Here is a 19,246-nt window from a genome sequence, read left to right as displayed (position 1 = left end):
GGTGAGGTCCTTTTGAAAGGCAGCACCACCCTCTGGTGTGTCAGCCACTCCTCCCACTTTTGTATCATCTGTGAACTTGCTGATAGAATCATAGAATCATTTAGATTGGAAAAGACCTGTAAGATCATCGAGTCCAACCACAAACCTAACGCTGCCAAGTCCACCAAGATGACCAGTTCATTCTCCATAATAATATTTTGGATTGAATTTGACTGTTAGTGAAGTGTTTATAAACAGATTGCAGTTTTCCTCAATTTGCTATTTGAAATAGGGTCTGATTTGTCTTATGGTTCTTGATCTGCAGCTGGTCTGGGACAAGTGAATACCAGACATGTGCTGGTGTCGGCTTCTTTTGAGGATGTGTGTGTTACGTGGTGTGGCAATGGTGCACCCTGTTCCAGCGTCCAGGTCATGTTCTTTTACTCCTGCCTTCATCCTCCCCACAGTTAAAAAACACAAAAGAAAAAGCAACTACCTCTAATTTGATGTGGTAAAGGAACCAATAAATTAACAAGGTCATATACATTTTAGCTTTCTCGAGGCTTTCAAACATCTGTGCAAGAGGTACAGTTAAATATCCTACATGTGATTGGTTGGGTTTGTTTTGTTTTTTTAAAGACTACCTTTGTTTTGCCAGTTATTGACTACTGTGTGTAATTAAAGTTGATTGAACACCTGGGGGTCAAACCTTTAGCTGCATGATAAACTGATGCCAGAAATATGAAACATAACAATGTCTCTTAGTGTTAGGGAAGGTGGGTAGGAGCAAGCCTCAGGAGCAAATAAATGATTGTACATGGAAAAGTAAACTCTTCTTTCTCCTTAAGCTAAAGTAAACGTGGGCGAGGGAGGGTGAAGAACAAGTACCAAGAAGAAGAGACTACTTAGGTCCTCTGAGAAGTCTCTTACGGTAAAGCAAACCTTCACCTTCCTCCATTAAGGGCTCGTAAGAGAACAGCTGGAGCAAAAAGCGCGGCCCCACGAAGCCGCCCCGCCGTGAGGAGGAGCACGGTGACCCCGGGCAGCCGCCCACCACGCTGCCATGGAGGCTGCCATCCGCGCCCGGGGGTCCCTAGGGCAGAGCCTCCATTGGCAGGTAGGGCGGAAAACGGCGGAAAAGCTGTTTTCCTCCGTATTTCTCCTCACAGCTGGGATTTTTTAATGCAGCCGCCGCGCCCGCCGCTGGTGGCAGCCTGCCGTAAAGCGCGCGGCCCGGCGGGGAAGGGGCTGCCGTAAAGCGTCGCAAAAAGTCGCACGCGTCGTCATCGTCCCCCCGCCCCGTCGCCGCACACGCACATCCCGCGGCTCGTACCCTGTCCCCGAGCCCCCGCCACTCTGTCGGGGCGGCGGATGGCGCTAGCGGCGGGAGGCCGCTCGCTCCCGCGGGCAGAGCCGCAGCGCGCGTAGGGGCCGCGAGCAGGCGCCACCCCACACCATGCTGGCCGCCGCTTGGCTGGGCAGGGGCGTCTGGGGGCTCCTCCGCGGCGCGGGGCGGAGGCGGCCGGGCGACGGCGCCGGGCCTCTGGCCAGCCGGCCCGGGGCGGCGGCGGCCGAAGCGGCGGAGGGGCGCGGCGGGGGGGCGGGCGGCCGCCGCCGTGGCAACAGCGGCGTCTTCTGCCTCGCGGCGGGCGCGGGGACTCTGGCGGGGCCGCGCGCGGCGCCCGCCCTGCGCCCGCACCAACGGCTGCTACGCGAGCACCAGCGGCTGGTGCGCGCGCCCGCCGCCGCCTGGCGCCTCCTCAGCGGCGGGGCCGCGCCGCCGGAACCCCCCCGGGAGCGGCGTGCGGCGGGGCGCTACGCCGAGCTGGTACGTGACCCGGGGGGGCGCGGCGGACGCTTTCTCGCCTTCCTGGGTGCGGGAAGCTGGCGGGCGCGCTCCGCCGCTGAGGGGCGGGGGCGAAGCGGTGCAGCGCGTGGGGGAGCACTTGTTACCCCGTAGCACAGCCGAAGGCGCGCTGCCTGCTGGAAACAGGTGTCACGCCCAAACTTGCAGCCGAACAAGGGTTTTCTGGGTCTCTCGGTAGCAACGTGCTTTCCTTCTGAAGCCGAAGTTAATGTTTAGTAGTTAGAGGCCATGTCCGCATGTATTGCGCAAACGGCAGGTTGCTTCCAAGAACTTGGAAGGCTTTCTGGCCAGTTCAACTTAAAGCGGGTATTTGTCTTGATTAATTCTGTTACGTGCCAAGTTAGGGTTTGCCTTCCTGGCCTGAAGTTTTTGCTTTCTTGCTTTACAGTATGAAAACCCCTGGACGATCCCAAATATACTGTCAATGGCAAGAATGGGTTTGGCGCCAGTTTTAGGCTATTTGATTGTTGAAGAAAATTTCAGTGTTGCACTAGGTGTCTTTGTTTTGGCTGGCGTAACGGATTTGGTATGTTTACACTAGTTTGGAAATACTTTGGGGATAGCGTGGGTTACGGTGATCCCATTAACGTGCATTGAAATTTATACTCTAATGTAGAATAGAAATGAATAAACAGATTAGGTTTTATATTCATTGTTTTCTAGAAATGGTATATACATCCTTTGTGACATTGCGAAGGGAGCTCGCAGGTAGCTGAAGGGGACTTAAGTGCTGGTGGAGCAAAGGCTTCCCTGACCAGCCCCAGGTGGGCATTGTCCAGTCAATATTTATGCATCTAGTGGTCTGTTACCATATGCAGGTGTACACGGTGCACCCATCGTGACAATAATCGTGTGAATTTTAGAACATCGGTTACCTTTTTTCCTTCTTCCTGGTTTTTTTTTCCTTCCTTTTTATTTTTTTTTTAATAATGAGAATTTAATATGTTCAGAGGCTTCCAGAATCTGTAATGTAATTTGAAAAAGCATGATAGAAATATCAGCTAACAGGTATCATATTTCACCTTAGTTACACTAGCTGTATTATGTGATGTCGTTCATGAAATATCTCTGTAACAGCACCATGTATAAGCTATTTTTATTCTTAGTTTTCTAACAGAGGAACATTGAACTTTGTTTTTCCTAGTTGGATGGATTTATTGCACGAAACTGGGCTAATCAGAAATCAGCTTTGGGAAGTGCTCTTGATCCTCTGGCTGATAAAATTCTCATCAGTGTGCTCTATGTAAGCCTAACTTGTGCAAATCTTATCCCAGGTGAGAAAATGTCATTACTTGTGTGTACTATACATGGTAAAGAAGCTGATTTTATGCATAGTAATATTTGTTGTGTTTCTGTGAGGGCAAACTGTGTATGGCTTGGAACTCTTGCTTTGTCAGTTGCACTTTGCTCCTATTAAATACTGAAAAAACACTCCTCCAGTAGACCTCACAAAAACCATATGCTGCCATATACAAAAATAACTAGCATATACTGCCATTTTCAAATGTACTTTCTTTAAAGCAGTGATAGTTAGTAGCTATATCAAAAATTTTCTCATAGACTGGATTGTTTTAAGACTTCAGATTAAACCCTTTCAGAAGGCATGTTAAAAATCTTCAGTCACGCATAAAACTTGTTCAGAAGAATTTGGGAGTGGTTATTTCTTCTTGCTTCGTACTTTGTTTTCTTTTTGGTCATGGACGTAATTTTTCACTAGATCCTGTTGGCTTGGTTTTTCAGTTTCACTGACTTCCATGATTATTCTGAGGGATGTAGCGCTCATTGCTGCTGTTTTTTATGTGCGATACAAAACTCTTTCTCCACCGGTAAGTGTATAGCATTAAACAAAATTGTATGAACATGTAATCATTTTATCTTGATTAAATCTGCTGTATTTTTGCAAGTATAAAAAAAATGAATAAGCTTTAACAAAGTTGCAACCAAGAGATTTTCATCTTGAGACTTGATGGTTGCTCAAAACTTGGGTGGATAGCCTAAGATGTAAGGCTGTGCTTGTTCTTTTGCCAGATAGATTTATAAGCAGAACAGTATTTCATAAAATAGGTTTCATAAAGATGAGTCAGAGCTATAGATAACTTTTTTCCTGTGTACGATGTGTAATAAATCATATAAGAGCAGTAGCAATATAATTCTTTAGTGCTACAATTGACTTTTCTGTATCGTGTAAAGAGGTATATCAAATTGCATATACTAGAATTGCCTTTTTCCCCCCCGCCCCTCTTTTCTCACCCAACAGAGAACACTCAGTAGGTATTTTAACCCCTGTTATGCTACTGCCCAATTAAAACCAACATTCATTAGCAAGGTAAGAGTAGTAACTCGTTGCAAAAGGTAACTCCTCAGTACTTGGGGTGGTGTGTAGTTTGGAGGGAGGGGGCTGTTTACTACTTCTGCTGAATGCAGTTTCAAAATAGTGCTGACTGATTTGGAGGCAGCTTAAATCCTGAGAGATTTTCAACTACACTCTGTCAGAGCACGTGCTAATTTCAAGCGTGTAAGATGCTTCATTAAAAGAGGTTTCTAAATAAATTTTCTGTATATAGACTAATACTTAAACCAGTAATAAAAGTGTATATTGGTATTCCTTGCATAGTACACGTCTTCATTTTGGTCACATTTCCTATTTTGCTTTCATCAGATGAATACAGCGGTTCAGCTAATTTTGGTGGCAGCTTCTTTAGCAGCTCCTGTTTTCAATTATGTGGACAGCATATATCTGCAGACATTATGGTAACTTCTCTCTTCACTTTTTTTCAGATAATTTAATGTACTCCTAAAGAAACTGGTAATTGAGATTAATCTAATTTTGTGGAACAAAAAAACTGTGCCCAGATGATGTAGTAGACCCATACAGCTGAATTTTTACACGTTTATTCTTAACTGACACAGGAGCTAGATATTTATTGGTACTTAATTTATACAAGCAAAAAGTAGCCAAATTAAACTAGTTAAGATCCAGGAATAACGGCTTAAGAAACAAGTCTTCAGAGAAGACATGATGTACATGCAAAGTGTAAATTCAGATTAATAGAAAAGAAGGGAGTGGGAAGAAAGGCTGTGTGGGTTCTTTATTTATTCATGCTGTAAGTGTCCTTGAAAAAACAACCTTGATACCAGTAAAAATATATGGGAAGTGTTTTCTTATTTTTGCTTTGTACTGTACCTGCTATCTTGAAATCTAGGTTTCTGAAGCCTCTTTGAAAAGCACCTGAAAAAAATGGTGATTCCTGCTAGACTGTAGGAAGGAAGGGGCGGGATCGAATGAAAACACGCATACCGGAGCATACCTCCCTAAATAATGGCTGTTCCTTTCACTGTTATTGGAGGTCTGAACTGTGTCTGAACCTCAATTGCAGCTGAGGGCAGGTGTTACAAGTGCAGTAATTTCTCCTGAGCAGTTAGGTAAGAGTTCGGAACAAAAAGGCTGAATAGCAGATAGCAGAATTACTAAATAACTTAAAGTAGTGGAAAATCCAGTGTTACTTGTCTTTTGGATTAAAAAAAAAACAAACCAAACAACAACAAAACAACAACAAAACAAATGCAAAACTCAAGCTTCTAAGGCGCTAGGAACCTTGATCTTAAGGGTCATTGTGGTTTTTCATCCTGTTGGAAAGCCAAATCTGGAATGGCACCTGTGCAAGATGCTGACCTTGCTGCTTGTCTGGGACTCTATGAGAGAGTTACCATGTTGTGAGTAATGGAGAGATGCTGGGTACAATTTAGCAGAGTCCTCTATAAACACTGTCAAAAATGACCTGAATGAGTCTGGCAGCGTGTCCAGGGAGGGCAGCTGTAATGGAGGGGCAGGACTGTAGCAGTGGCTCGCACCCGAATGGTGTCAGCCTTTGACACAGAGGAGCACTGCTAATTTAGAAATATATATGATTATTACCCAGCGTCTGGGAAGGGAACAAAAGAGGCTGAAGCCAAAACTTGTGCCTTAGCTTTGGAACTTGGTAAAATTATAAGTTCAAGTCTTGTATGATTTGAATGTTCCCCTTTCATACTACCAAGGGATAGTTTCTCACATCAGTCAGTTCTCAAGCTGGTAAAAATTACGTAGGCTGCAAATACTGAATCTTTTGCCGTCTCTAAAACAAGTGCTAATACGGTAAAAACTTGGCCTAGTATGCAGTTAACAGAAGCATGCTGCTTAGCGCTGGGTGGCAGTTCCTTTGTTTATCTAATCCTCCACTTAGAACCAAATTTCAGCATATAAATTGTAAACTGCATTTCTGTAGGACATAGTCCATGACTGTGTACTGAAAAACAGGGAAAATGCTTAAAAATAACACTTTTTATTATCATACTTAGACTCAAATGACTTACGGGAACTATTTTCCCCAAAGGTGCATCACAGCTTTCACAACGGTAACATCTGCGTACAGCTATTACCACTATGGCCGGAAAACGGTTCAGGTGATAAATAACAAATGAAGTATTCCTGGAAGGGCCGGGCCTTGGCAGCGTGGTGTGCTGTACTGCCGAAGATGGTTGTAATGCAACTGAGTTTTGGATCAAGAACTCTTGTTTTTCTGCTTAAACCACGGCATCACAATGAAGTGAAGTTTGAACATGTACTGTGTATATATAGAGAGAGACTTCTCAATGTATTTTTAATTTGTTAAAAATGAGGTTGTTTACAAAAACAAATAAATAATATTCATAAAGACACAGGTTACTGGTTGCTGCCATGTGCATTCTGAATAATTTTATACTGTTTTTGAAGTCAAAATACGCACTCTTCACCAGCTTTTTTGCCATCTTCATGCAAGGCATTGAGTAGGCTGAGATCTGAAACGAAAAAGCAATTACAAGAACAAATTTGTACTTCAACCTAAGTCAGTAAACCAGCATTGCTCATTAGGACTTAATGATGTACGTCAGCTTGCAGCGGAAGAAAGCATGTAATCGAGGAACAGTATCTTCAGAAATTTACACCGGACTGATAGAAATTTTACTTCGTATTCCGTGGTGATACGGATAAGCCGTGAAGAGTCACGACCCTGCTCCCTTTTCTTTTTAAGTATGAGCAACAGTGAACTGTCCTCATCAGAGGAGAGTTCTGAGTCCCAGAAGGGTCAGCCATGCAGTGAAGAGTCTGTACCCAAATGGAGTTCCATTTCTCATGCTATGTATTCATTTCTAGTGATCGAAAGAAACTCTCCTCTGTCTCCAGATTCTTTAAAGCCTCTAAAGATGCTGTTTAATCTAAGTACCATGGGAGAGGAAGGACTTTTTAAATACTGTCCAAATGAATGGGGAGAGTGGAAGAAACTTGTCGGTGCACGTACTATTCATTCTTCCTGTACCCTAGCTTCAAGAGGCGTATGCTGGGATCCTCTCCGACGCGGAGAGCTGGCGCCTGTTCTTTGCGTGTTCTCTGCTTACAGCAAGATGCAGAATAAAGCACTAGGCAGAACAGATCATGTTGATCATAATCTTATGTTTTCTATTTTGGAGCAACGTGTGATTTCTTGTATGTCATAAAAACCAGTGCAACTATGAAGGGCTTAAATCATTGCAATCAGGTGGTATGTGATACCAGTGTATTATGAACAGAAGAAAATTTGCTGTAGACGTCTCTTGAGAGCACACAGTCTCTTTTGTGACTGCATATGCTTGTATATACAAAGCATTTTAATATTTTTTATATTTAAACTTGTATAGAATGGTGCACAGAGAAAACACTTGATTTTTATTAGTACCTTCTTCTTAACTGTCCCCGTGTTTTGTGGTTGATGCTACACCTTATAGCGAAGGGACAGAGCGCAAAGCCTATGGAAGTTTCCTTAAAATACCTGAGTATTTAGTAAAATGGAGTACTTTTTCTTGAAGAAACAGATTAGAAAGCAGAAATTTATTGTACCCAGTCAGGTAATTTTTGTTTGGTTCTGGTTAATGGGATTGGGGTTTTTTTGTGTTTGTTTTTTTGTTGTTTTTTTTTTTTTTTAAATCGCAGGTACGTTTGAACCATTGCATGAAATCGTCAGGGAAGGGAAGAATACTGGTCAGCGAAGGGTGTGCGTTCCTGTGTGTCATTGCAGTTGTCACTGCCTGCGTCGATAACAAGTTCAGTGTGCGATTACTCGGTGGTACGTGCCTAAATATTTGTGTTAAATAAAATTCGTCTGGATGGTAGAGCCGCTGCTTTTGCCACGTACGTGTGTGGTCCTCGATAGGCACGGTGAGCTCTCCGTGAGCGCCGTCCGTCTCACCCCCGTCAGAAAGCTCGGTACACGCGTGGGCGGGCGCGGCCTGGGCTGTCCCGGCGCGGCCGCCGTACCGGTAGCCGCGGTCGGGGCGGGGCCGCGAGCGGCTCCGCCCTCTCCACCATGGCGGCGCCGGAGCAGCCGCCGCCGCCCGAAGGCTCCAAGCCGCTGAGCGCCCTCCTCAGCGGCATCGCCCAGGCCGCCTACTACGGCAACGCGGACATCACCGAGGAGCTGCTGCGCGGGCAGCTCTACCCCGAGGCGGCGCCGGAGGAGTTCCGCGCCCTGCGCGCCAAGATGGGCGGCCTCCTCCAGGTACCGGCCGGGGCGGGCCCGGGGCTCTGGAGGGGGGACGCGGTCCCGCTCCGGGGCGCCTACCCTGGGGGAAACCATTTCCTCGTCCTCGCTGCCCCTGGGTGTGCGGCGTGTGTCCCCCGCACAAGGAGGAGGAGGTGGGGGCGAAACCGGCCGCCGGCAGCGTGGGGCTGACCTGTACCGGGCGCTTCTGGTACAGGGCTGGCGCCGGGCCGGGGCCCTGAGCACAGCCCTGCCCTGCCGCGGCCGCGGGATGGGTGAAAGCGGCCGGCGTAGCCTTGGCTTCGTCCCTTACGGCGCAGGGCGCGGGCAGCAGGCGGCTCGGTGGGGAGCCGAGGCCCGGGCGAGGTCGGGCTCTGCCTTCGCGTCTCCGCAAGAGCAGGAGCCCGTCGGGCCAGTGCGCCGTGAAAGGTGAAAGACGGCTCCTCGCTTTTACGCTCCTGGAAAGAAGTACCGCTCTGTGAGAACTTTCTGAGAAGAGCTACTATTCAAAATACAGGTTTCTTACGGGAAAACTGTATTTTGGGAAAAGCATCACCAAGTATAAAGTAAGCCATTTTAAATAGAAAACAGATCTTGCTTTATGCGTAAGAGAAGGTATTTTTCTCCGGAATGGATTTTTCTGCACTCCATTCAGGGACAAAAGGGTAGAGTAGCAGCTCGTTGTGGCACAGGGGGGCCTCCAGGGGCAAAAAGCTTGGATGGCCGCTGCCACCTGGTGGTTAAATCCGCGACTGTTTAGCAGGGCTTGTACACTTGGTCGGTCGTTTTTTGACACACTCGTGTGAGGAAAAAATATAACTAAATGCAGTAACGTAGTTCCGGCTGGATAATTTTTCATGCCCAAACCCCTGTCTTTAGTAGTGAGCTTTTTATGATGGCTTTTTTCCTTCCTAAAGTGTCCTTTTTTTCCATACAAGTAAAGCTGCAACATGTCTGCTTGCTATGCTTTCCTTGTCACTACACGTTATTTTTACTGCATGCTGTTTGTATTGCTCAAGATCATTAATATGTTTTGCAAAACAACATCTTTTAAATTACTGTCCTCTGAGGAACCTTTGGGATTATGTTGTGTTGTTCTGTATGATGAAAAATATCAGAAATTTGACAAGGAGTTGCCTTTGCTTGCTTTTATCTGTGTTCTTATTTGTTACAAGGTCAAAGGTAAGTGTGTATGTGCTTTTTAAAAGAAAAAAATACTGTAAAATGTTCTCTCTTGTTTTTTTCACTATATTGCTGCGTCTGTATCAGGAGTCAGTATGTTAGTGCAAACATGCATGTTAGCCCAGCAGATGAACAGTTAAATGCTTTAAATACCTGAATCATTAAGTGCAGTGTCACCAGATTCAGCAGAGAACACAGCTTAGTCTCTCATAATTATGCTGTGCCCACAGCGCTGTTAGCAGCAGCCTCCCTTTTTGTGGATCAGGTAAGGAACTGTGTACGTGAAACATACCACTTCAGTTTGACGCTTCTTTGTCGTTGCTCATGCGGTCAGGTCTGCCACATGTTCTGCAAGGTGTAGGATGCCCGTTGGGAAGTATGTTATTGCCAAAGAGCAGGAGGGCAGGGGGGGGCTTGTTCCTTTTGCACTATCTACTGCCGCTAATTCTTACCTTTTGACAACTACAGTGCTTTCTGGGCTGCTCTGTGATCTGACAGTTTTCTGTTGAATTACTGACTAACTCAAAGGGAGGAAGAAAAAGCAAATTACTGTGAAGTTCCCGAGTTTAAATTCTCTCATGAAAAGATGTGACAGGCATCAGAGATGATCAAAGGAGACAGTTGGGACTGTATAGCAGGAGTGAAGGGGAGCGGGAAGCGAGATGTGCTCTTTTATATGTTGCAAGCTATTTTGCTGGCATACTGAAGTAAACTGAAATCAATGGCTGTTGATATACTGAGCAGTGAACTAGAGTTTCTCAGAATTGGACACACTGCGTGTTCTCTGTGATGTTTCATGAAGTGATGGTGACCAGAGCTCAGGAAATGAAGCCTGGTGAGGATCAGTGTCTCAATCCATGGCTAAAAGCCAGGATGTTTTGAGTTCTACCTGACAGTATCACTGGGGGAAAAAAAAAAAAAAAAAAAAAAAGACAGCTTTCTCCTGATTCATATTCTTTTCGAAAAAGAAGCTAATACTCCCTACATTCTCTCCCCTGCTTCCCGCCCCATGTATTCTGGCTGATATTTCAACAATTGTAGGTTCCTGTTCAATTCTTGATTTGCTTTTCAGTTTTATTTTTAAAATTATTTTCTGCTCTAAATCTGCCTAAGCCAAATTTTACTGTGATACCCATTCTTCCCTGTTCTGATAGTAATTTTTCAGACCTGGTGGTTCTCTCTCTTTTTTTTTTTTTTGGCTTACCTGTTTTTTCCTAGTGTTTTTTTTTTTTTTTTTCTGAGGTGCTTTTGACTTACCTCTGAGAGTTAAGTTTGGCAGATACCTGGCAAACACAGGTATTATTTTTCTACTTATTTCAGGGCAGTACTTGAGTGCAGTAACTTTAGATAAAAGAGAATTTTATATGAATACTCTCCAAACTCTATATAGGCTTTGCTTTTTCTGTTTGCAGGAATGGGTAGTTCTTTAGCCATCGCTGAAATGTGACAGCTGCTCAGCCAGTACGATGTGTTTGAGGCCAGAAGAAAAGACAGTGCCACATCCAGAGGAAAGAGCTAGAGAAACTTAGGTAGGCAAATGTAGTTATAGAATCATAGAATCATTAAGGTTGCAAAAGACCCTTAAGATCATCGAGTCCAACCGTTAGCCTATCACTGCCAAGTCCACCACTAAACCATGTCCTTGAGCACCATGTCTACCCTTCTTTTAAATACCTCCAGGGATGGAGACTCAACCCCTTCCCTGGGCAGCCTGTTCCAATGCTTGACCACCCTTTCGGTGAAGAATTTTTTCCTAATATCCAACCTAAACTTCCCCTGGCACAGCTTGAGGCCATTTCTTCTCGTCCTGTCACTTGTTACTTGGGAGAAGAGACCGACCCCCACCTTGCTACAAACTCCTTTCACGTAGTTGTAGAGGGCAATAAGGTCTCCCCTCAGCCTCCTCTTCTCCAGACTAAACAACCCCAGCTCCCTCAACCGCTCCTCGTAAGACTTGTGCTCTAGACCCCTCACCAGCTTCGTTGCCCTTCTCTGGACACGCTCCAGCACCTCAATGTCCTTGTAGTGAGGGGCCCAAAACTGAACACGGTACTCGAGGTGCGGCCTCACCAGTGCCGAGTACAGGGGCATGATCACCTCCCTGGGCCTGCTGGCCACACTATTCGTGATACAAGCCAGGATGCCATTGGCCCTCTTGGCCACCTGGGCACACTGCTGGCTCATGTTCAGGTGGCTGTCGACCAACACCCCCAGGTCCTTTTCTGCCAGGCAGCTCTCCAGCCACTCCTCCCCCAGCCTGTAGCGTTGCATGGGGTTGTTGTGAACCAAGTGCAGGACCCGGCGCTGAGCCTTGTTGAATCTCACACAGTTGGCCCCGGCCCAACGATCCAGCCTGTCCAGGTCCCTCTGTAGGGCCTTCCTGCCCTCCAGCAGATCAATACTTCCACCCAACTTGGTGTCATCTGCAAACAGATTTGGAATTTGATGAGGATGCTGGCACTCATGTTCTGCTTTTATGAAGGATCCATTGTTTCTTTAATGATCAGATTCATATGATGCCCTGAAAAGTCTGGAATGAAAGCTGAATCATAAAGAGTGATTCTTGCAGGACTTAAGACACTCTGGTTTTGTCTGTGGGTTTTTTTTTTCTTTCCCTCTCAAATACAACTCTTATTCAAGCACTATTGAGGTGTCATATTCTGGATATAATGTTAATTCAGGCCTCAGAAAACACAGATGATTAAAATTATTGGATATTTACCAATTGTTGTAACATGGGCATATAGCTTAGGAGGATGGCAATATGCTGGGGAGAGGATATCACATTCCCTGTGTGCTGCTTGCTTTAAGAACCAAAACTGATAACAACTGTGGTCTTTGAGGTCATGCCTTCCAATGTAAATTAGCATCTCGCTTTATCAGGTGTGTCTCATGGTCTTCATGGCCACCGCTATTCTCATCTCCTTATGAATGAAATTCCTGGGAAATAACCAAAGTTTATGCAGTTCAGCACACCTTAAAGTCGAAGTTGTGAGCTAAGCAATGCAAAAACTGCTTTGTACAGACACAACTTCATGTCGCGTACGTGTGGATTTTGGGGTGCTTATTTCTAGCACATGACTTAAATGAAGTGACACCTAAGTCCTGTGGATACTTTCAGGATCTCTGTTCTAGAGCGTCCTAAAAAATCCCTTGGCTTTCTGGTCATTTTGAGGGCCCTCTGTCTTTCACACCTCCCAGTATGGGGAAGAAAGGTTGTTATTAGAGTTGTGCTTCGGAAGTAGGGAGGCTTAAACTTACTTTCCTCTCCCTCCATCTACCTAGCAGAAAAATCCGTTGTCCTAGCTATTATTTGTGATACCTTCTTTTCAGTTCTCACAGCTAGCCTACAAATCTCTGCCTCTTGCATAAACTGAGTCATCTGAAGCCATCATGTAGAGATATGGTGTGCAATGTTTCCTTTTGTTTGAACGATGTGGCAGAGGGAGGGTGAGGGGAAAGTGTCTTGGCCCTACAAGTTGTTTAAATCTTTAAGCAGCTGAGAACTGCAAACCACATACGTGCATACTTCAGAGAGTTGCCTGGAATACTTTTAGTATCTCCATGAATTTAAATGTGGGGGTTTTGGTGTTATATTGTGTTTGCTGATAACAGCAGACTTCAAAAGTGTTCCTCTGTGCTTATAACATCTTCGTCTTTGGACACACGTCTTGGATGCTGGTGTTTCCTCAGCACCTGAAGGAGCAAGCTCCACTCAAAGATCTGTGGTGTCCCTTCCTTGTCAATTGTCACATGAACTTCTGAGCAAATTTATTTCAGTCTTGATATTTAATTCATTGTGAAAAATGTGCGTTATTAAAGTGTTAACAGCAACATTTGTGTTATCTTTTCATGGTTTTATTTTTTCCTTCCTCTGGGTGGTAGAGGAAGGGGAGCAAACAGAATAGCAACAGAAAGTCAGAGTACTTGTTTATGCAGCCATTTCCCTTGTGTGCAGTGATCTGCATCTAAGTTAAGAAGAAGACAGGTAACTTTTTAATGTCTCCATTGATGATAATACCTAATCACACTAAATAGATTATTTCGGGAGATGGCCATACTGTTTATTTTCAATTACCTCATTTAGAAGCCCAGATCCTTTGTATGGTCAATGTGGAAAAGATTAGATGTCTTATACAGTCTTCTGTTGCCTTTATAGGGAATGTAAGCACCTAAATTGGATGGGATGAATAATGCCTCATTCCTGTCTCTTGAGGATTTTTTTTCACTGACACCCATGTTCTTGATGGTTAGAAGCAGAGAGATTAATTGCTTTTGTGACTTAATTGTACTTAAATGTCTTCTAAGTAGTAATCATAGATCTGTACCATAAATCAACCACTTGCTTGTATTAGAGCTGAGTATAAATAAGGTGAAGGACTTTCCTGTACCCTGCTGCATTCCACCTGTGCAAAGCATGGCACCTGTGAAAAGTATGGAGATGAATAAGGGCCACAAAAGTGTATCATATTTACTGCAGCAATAATCATTTAAATGTTTCTTTCCCCCTGGTTTGTGTATAGAGTAGTCCTGGTTTTGTATTTCACAGAATCATTAAGGTTGGAAAAGACCTTTAAGATCATCGAGTCCAACCGTTAGCCTATCACTGCCAAGTCCACCACTAAACCATGTCCCTAAGCACCACGTCTACCCGTCTTTTAAATACTTCTAGGGATGAGGAATCAACCACTTCCCTGGGCAGCCTGTTCCAGTGCCTGACTACCCTTTCGGTGAAGAAGTTTTTCCTAATATCCAACCTAAACCTGCCCTGGCACAACTTGAGGCCATTTCCTCTCATCCTATTGCTTGTTACTTGGGAGAAGAGCCCGACCCCCACCTCGCTACAACCACCTTTCAGGTGGTTGTAGAGAGTGATAAGGTCTCCCCTCAGCCTCCTCTTCTCCAGACTAAACAACCCCAGCTCCCTCAGCCACTCCTCGTAAGACTTGTGCTCCAGACCCTTCACCAGATTCGTTGCCATTCTCTGGACATGCTCCACTGAACACAGGATTCAAGGTGCAGCCTCACCAGTGCTGAGTACAGGGGCACGATCACTTCCCTAGTCCTGCTGGCCACGCTGTTTTTGATACAAGCCAGGATGCTGTTGGCCTTCTTGGCCACCTCAGCACACTGCTGTCTCATGTTCAGGTGGCTGTTGACCAACACCCCCAGGTCCTTTTCAGCCAGGCAGCTCTTCAGCCACTCCTCCCCAAGCCTGTAGCATTGCATGGGGTTGTTGTGACCCAAGTGCAGGACCCGGCACTGAGCCTTGTTGAACTAACTATCAACAACTTGATAGTTCGCCTCGGCCCATCTGTCCAGCCTGTCCAGGTCCCTCTGCAGAGCCTTCCTGCCCTCAAGCAGATCGACACTCCTGGCCAACTTGGTGTCATCTGCAAACTTACTGAAGGTGCACTCGATCCCCTCATCCACATCACTAATGAAGATATTAAACAGAACTGGCCCCAATGCTGAGCCCTGGGGAACACCACTTGTGACTGGCTGCCAACCGCGTTTAACTCCATTCACCACAACTCTTTGGGCCCGGCCATCCAGACAGTTTTTTACCCAGCAAAGAGTATGCCCATCAAGCCACGAGCAGCCAGTTTCTCTAAGAGAATGCTGTGGGAAACGGTGTCAAAGGCTTTACTAAAGTCCAGGTAAACGACATCCACAGCTTTTCCCTCATCCACTAAGCGGGTCACCTTGTCATAGAAGGAGATCAGGTTAGTCAAGCAGGACCTGCCTTTCGTAAACCCATGCTGACTGGGCCTGATCCCATGGTTGTCCCATACGTGCCGCGTGATGGCGCTCAGGATGATCTGCTCCATAACCTTGCCTGGCACCGAGGTCAGGCTGACAGGCCTGTAGTTCCCCGGATCCTCCTTCCGGCCCTTCTTGTAGATGAGCGCCACATTTGCTAACCTCCAGTCAACTGGGACCTCCCTGGTTAGCCAGGACTGCTGATGGATGACGGAAAGTGGCTTGGTGAGCACTTCCGCCAGCTCCCTCAGTACCCTTGGGTGGATCCCTTCTGGCCCCATAGACTTGTGTGTGTCTACGTGGTGTAGCAGGTTGCTAACCATTTCCCCTTGGATTATGGGGGCTTCATTCTGCTCCCTGTCCCTGATTTCCAGCTCAAAGGCCAAGAACAACTGGTCTGACTATTAAAGACTGAGGCAAAGAAGGCATTAAGTACCTCAGCCTTTTCCTTGTCCTCTGTCACTATGTTTGCCCCTCATCCAATAAAGGATGGAGATTCTCCTTAGCTCTCCTTTTGTTGCTAATGCATTTGTAGAAACATTTTTTGTCGTCTTTTATGGCAGTAGCCAGATTAAGTTCCAGCTGTGCTTTAACCCTTCTAATCTTCTCCCTGGATAACCTCACAACATCCTTGTAGTCCTCCTGAGTTGCCTGCCCCTTCTTCCAAAGGTCGTAAACTCTCCTTTTATTCCTGAGTTCTAGCCAAAGCTCTCTGTTCAGCCAGGCTGGTCTTCTCGCCCCACCAGCTCGTCTTTTGGCACATGGGCATGGCCTGCTCCTGCGCCCGTACGATTTCCTTCTTGAAGAATGTCCAGCCTTCCTGGACTCCTTTGCCCTTCAGGACTGCCTCCCAAGGGACTCTGTCAACCAGGCTCCTGAACAGGTCAAAGTCTGCCCTCTGAAAGTCCAAGATGGCAGTTCTGCTGACCCCCCTCCTTCTCCAAGAATTGAAAACTCTCTCATTTCATGATCACTATGCCCAAGACGGCCTCCAACTGTCACATCACCCACCAGGCCTTCTCTCTTCATAAACAACAGGTCTAGCCGGGCGCCTTCCCTAGTTGGCTCCCTCACCAGCTGCATCAGGAATTTATCTTCCACACACTCCAGGAACCTCCGAGACTGTTTCCTCTCTGTTGTGTTGTATTTCCAGTAGGCATCTGGCAAGTTGAAGTCCCCCAAGAGAACAAGGCCTAGCGATCATGAGACTTCTCCCAGCTGCTCATAGAATGCTTCGTCCGTGTCTTCATCCTGGTTGGATGGTCTATAACAGACTCGCACTGTGATATCTGCCTTGTTGGCAGATATATTTATAAAAGATGTCATAATGATCTACCTCTTACACATATTTCCTTTCCTGCCCATAGATCTGCTGAATGCGCATGAATCATCTGACCTCTTTCTAAAATGCTGAATTTATTTTATAGAGAAATCATGTTACCTTATTATATTTACCTCTAGTGAAATTTATTTTTTTGTTTGTTTCTTAATTTAATTTATTTTCTTGTGTGGAATATCCTGGAAGGTAGAACAAAGCCCTAGGAAGGCTGGCCCTGGAGAGCTGTACCCTTTCAATGTTCTTCTATCAATTGTTTTTTACCCTCTGCCTTCATGCTTCCCAGCCTCCTATCCCATAAGGTTTCCGAACATTGAGAAACTGGGGTGATCAGCTTTTGCAAATTCTCACCCCCAGCTTTTTTTGGTTTTCAAAGACTTCTTCATCCTGATTAAAATACTATATTTGTCTCTTCCTTACATAAGTTTAATTTACTGTATTAGTTCCACTGGTAATAAAAGTTACTTTACATCTGGAGTAATTCCAGTCTTTTCCTTTTGGTGGCAGTAGGCTATTGGATTTATTGAACGTGCTCATTTGCTGGAAGTGTCCTGGTTCGCTCTTCTGCTGCAGAACAAACTGTACGTTGGCTAAATGACAATAAAAATCCCAGCGTGAGGAGTCTAAATATTTTATTACATTTGATTTATAAGTATTTATTTTCACAAATACTGAGGGTGTCACCATCTGTAATAAATACATTGGTATGTTATTGGTAAAATATTAATCAGGCTCTACCTATGTAATATGTGAGAACCAAGAGCTTGATATCCGACGTAAGATGCACCCAGACTCTATGTATATGCTTTATAACATTCACTAGCCCTCTCCCATTGGTTGTTTTTACTATAAATCATGCTGATATTTCTACCAGGTTTTCTAATGACTGTTACATTTCATTTCGCTGTCATTCAGCCAAGAGGCTGATGGTACCGTCGTTATTTGGCTCTGCTGTGCCGCTGGCACACGTCGTGTATGTAAGTCCCGTCTTGAAGCTACTTCTATATTGAGAAATGCCCAGCTATTTCTAGTGATTACTTTTCTTTATGCCTTTGCAGAATATCTGTTGAATAAGAAACCTTTTGATCAAAATCTGATCTAAAGACTTATGCGGGAAAAACTGAGTGCCACTAGTGGATAAAACTTCTTGGTGTGTAAAATGCTCTGGAGGAGCACCAGCAAACTGCAGGTGCTTTGGAGGCTGCTTAGTGCCGTTATCATGTGTTGTCCCTAAAGACTGTCTCTCTCCTGTTAGAGACTGCAGTCCTTTCCCTATGAAGTTGCTGGTGTTACCCAGAGAGGAGGTCCCAAAGCATGACTGCCCCTGCTTGAGAAGAAAGTGGCTTGATCTTCATAAAATGGGTCTGCTGTTAGATGAAAAGTCAGAGCTGAAAAAGTCATAGGGTCCACTCAGTTGTGGAGGATAAAGGCCTTTGCATCTTCTTCATCAGGATTTCTGCTGACAGCCACTGGTGGGAAATAAATGACTTCTTGCATTTTCTAATAACGGAAGAGAGTTGTCAGTCTTCCTTCTCCCCAGATACCTTGTGATTCCTCAAGTACGTGGGCTGTCATGACCTCTTGAGCGCTTTGTAGTTGTCCAAGCTTCTGCAGGGCTGAGAGGCAGAACAGCCTCAGTCTGCAGACTGAGATAAAATTATTTGGGAAGAGTTAACAGGAGAGACTGCTTGCTTTCTGCTGTTTAGAATTGCAATTGTGCCTGCATCTGCTAACTAAAAAGAAAAGTAAGCATGCTCGTTCTTCTCAATTCAGGTAAAAGGAAACAAGTTGCTTGTAAAACAGTATCAGCAAGTATCAACTGTGTACGTATGAGGTGCTTTCTACCCAAATATGCGTCCTGCATAGTGTTATACCTTTCACTCCAGTGAATGACTGGGCTTGTTATGAATAATTGTATTTGTTATTGGGCTAAGTGAAAATATACTAACGATAACTTTGCACAGAATTTTGGGAGGGAGGGAATGTCTACAGTGGTATAAATGGACATACATGAGGAAATTATTATTGTCTCGATGGTTGCCTGGAATAACTAAATAACAATCCTAGTCTTTTTTTTTTTTTTTTTTTTTTTTTTCAGTTTAGCGAAACACCACTATTATATAGCTCACTAATCTGAACACAGCTCAATTGCCACCTCTGCAGTGTCTGGTGTTGCAGCATACATTTTCTCTTCTCAGTATATAAACCTACAGTTACTGCTTCTTTTTTTTCCCTATTTCAGCATCGTCTTAGGAGGGTAGAAAATTTAGTGTTTACTTGAACTAGCACCTGCTGTATTGCGGTGATGAAAATGTTCATGGATACTGCCCCAAAGCATTCTTATTAGTGCTTCCAATATGAGTTATTTTAGTTTTTAGGTATGTGTACGTGCAGTCAGTTCAAATAAGGACTGGTGCAGCTGGCAGTTGTAGGAATAACATAAAGCGGAGGGGGAAAGTTCTTCAAAAGAATGAACTGGAGAGGAAAGTTGGCTGCAGGATGTTAAATGGTTGAAGAGCATTGACAGGAGCAGTAAGATCAGTGCTTCACTGCCTAGAGCACCAATTTATTGCTTGTATGTGTCAG

At 45.0% G+C, this 19,246-nt stretch overlaps 2 protein-coding genes across 18 annotated transcripts in view; both read left to right on the top strand.

Moving 5' to 3' along the window:
- Positions 1–1,265: 1,265 nt before the first annotated feature.
- Positions 1,266–7,296, top strand: CRLS1 (cardiolipin synthase 1). Of its 5 annotated transcripts, XR_015708906.1 has the most exons (8): positions 1,266–1,807; positions 2,235–2,372; positions 2,991–3,120; positions 3,587–3,672; positions 4,104–4,172; positions 4,506–4,597; positions 5,050–5,269; positions 6,220–7,296. XR_015708906.1 is itself a non-coding variant. In XM_087777166.1 (7 exons), exons 1-7 carry the CDS (start codon positions 1,436–1,438, stop codon positions 6,305–6,307), a joined length of 975 nt encoding a protein of 324 aa, XP_087633292.1. In that variant the 5' UTR covers positions 1,266–1,435; the 3' UTR covers positions 6,308–7,296. The 5 variants fall into 5 exon arrangements, 3 of the variants coding, with proteins under 3 accessions (XP_087633292.1, XP_087633295.1, XP_087633294.1); XR_015708907.1 differs by lacking the exon at positions 4,104–4,172; XM_087777166.1 differs by lacking the exon at positions 5,050–5,269.
- An 862-nt stretch (positions 7,297–8,158) lies between these two features.
- The window catches only part of COMMD1 (copper metabolism domain containing 1), a 128,450-nt gene continuing 117,362 nt past the window's right edge, over positions 8,159–19,246 (top strand). For 6 of the 13 annotated variants that reach the window (XR_015708908.1, XM_087777172.1, XM_087777173.1 and 3 more), the window contains exon 1: positions 8,160–8,397. Coding sequence is in view for 11 of the 13 variants with exons in the window: in XM_087777172.1 (XP_087633298.1) it covers positions 8,206–8,397 (192 nt within the window). In the remaining 2 variants the exon portion in view is untranslated. Of the gene's footprint in view, positions 8,398–19,246 lie in introns of all 13 variants that reach the window. The other 7 variants (XR_015708909.1, XM_087777180.1, XM_009467605.2 and 4 more) reach the window with 2 other exon arrangements.

Source organism: Nipponia nippon, unplaced genomic scaffold, assembly GCF_047370975.1.
Source record: "Nipponia nippon isolate SJK-2023a ecotype South Korea unplaced genomic scaffold, ASM4737097v1 scaffold_4, whole genome shotgun sequence".
Classification (NCBI taxonomy): Eukaryota; Metazoa; Chordata; class Aves; order Pelecaniformes; family Threskiornithidae; genus Nipponia; species Nipponia nippon.
Note: the sequence above shows the minus strand (reverse complement) of the source record. Positions and strands in the feature narration are given on the sequence as shown.

Coding starts and splice junctions, on each gene's coding strand:
- CRLS1 (XM_087777166.1), top strand. CDS start 1,436: ATGCTGGCCGCCGCTTGGCTGGGCAGGGGCGTCTGGGGGCTCCTCCGC. Junction 1,808..2,234: donor CGGGGCGCTACGCCGAGCTG/GTACGTGACCCG, acceptor CTTGCTTTACAG/TATGAAAACCCCTGGACGAT. Junction 3,673..4,103: donor ACAAAACTCTTTCTCCACCG/GTAAGTGTATAG, acceptor CTCACCCAACAG/AGAACACTCAGTAGGTATTT.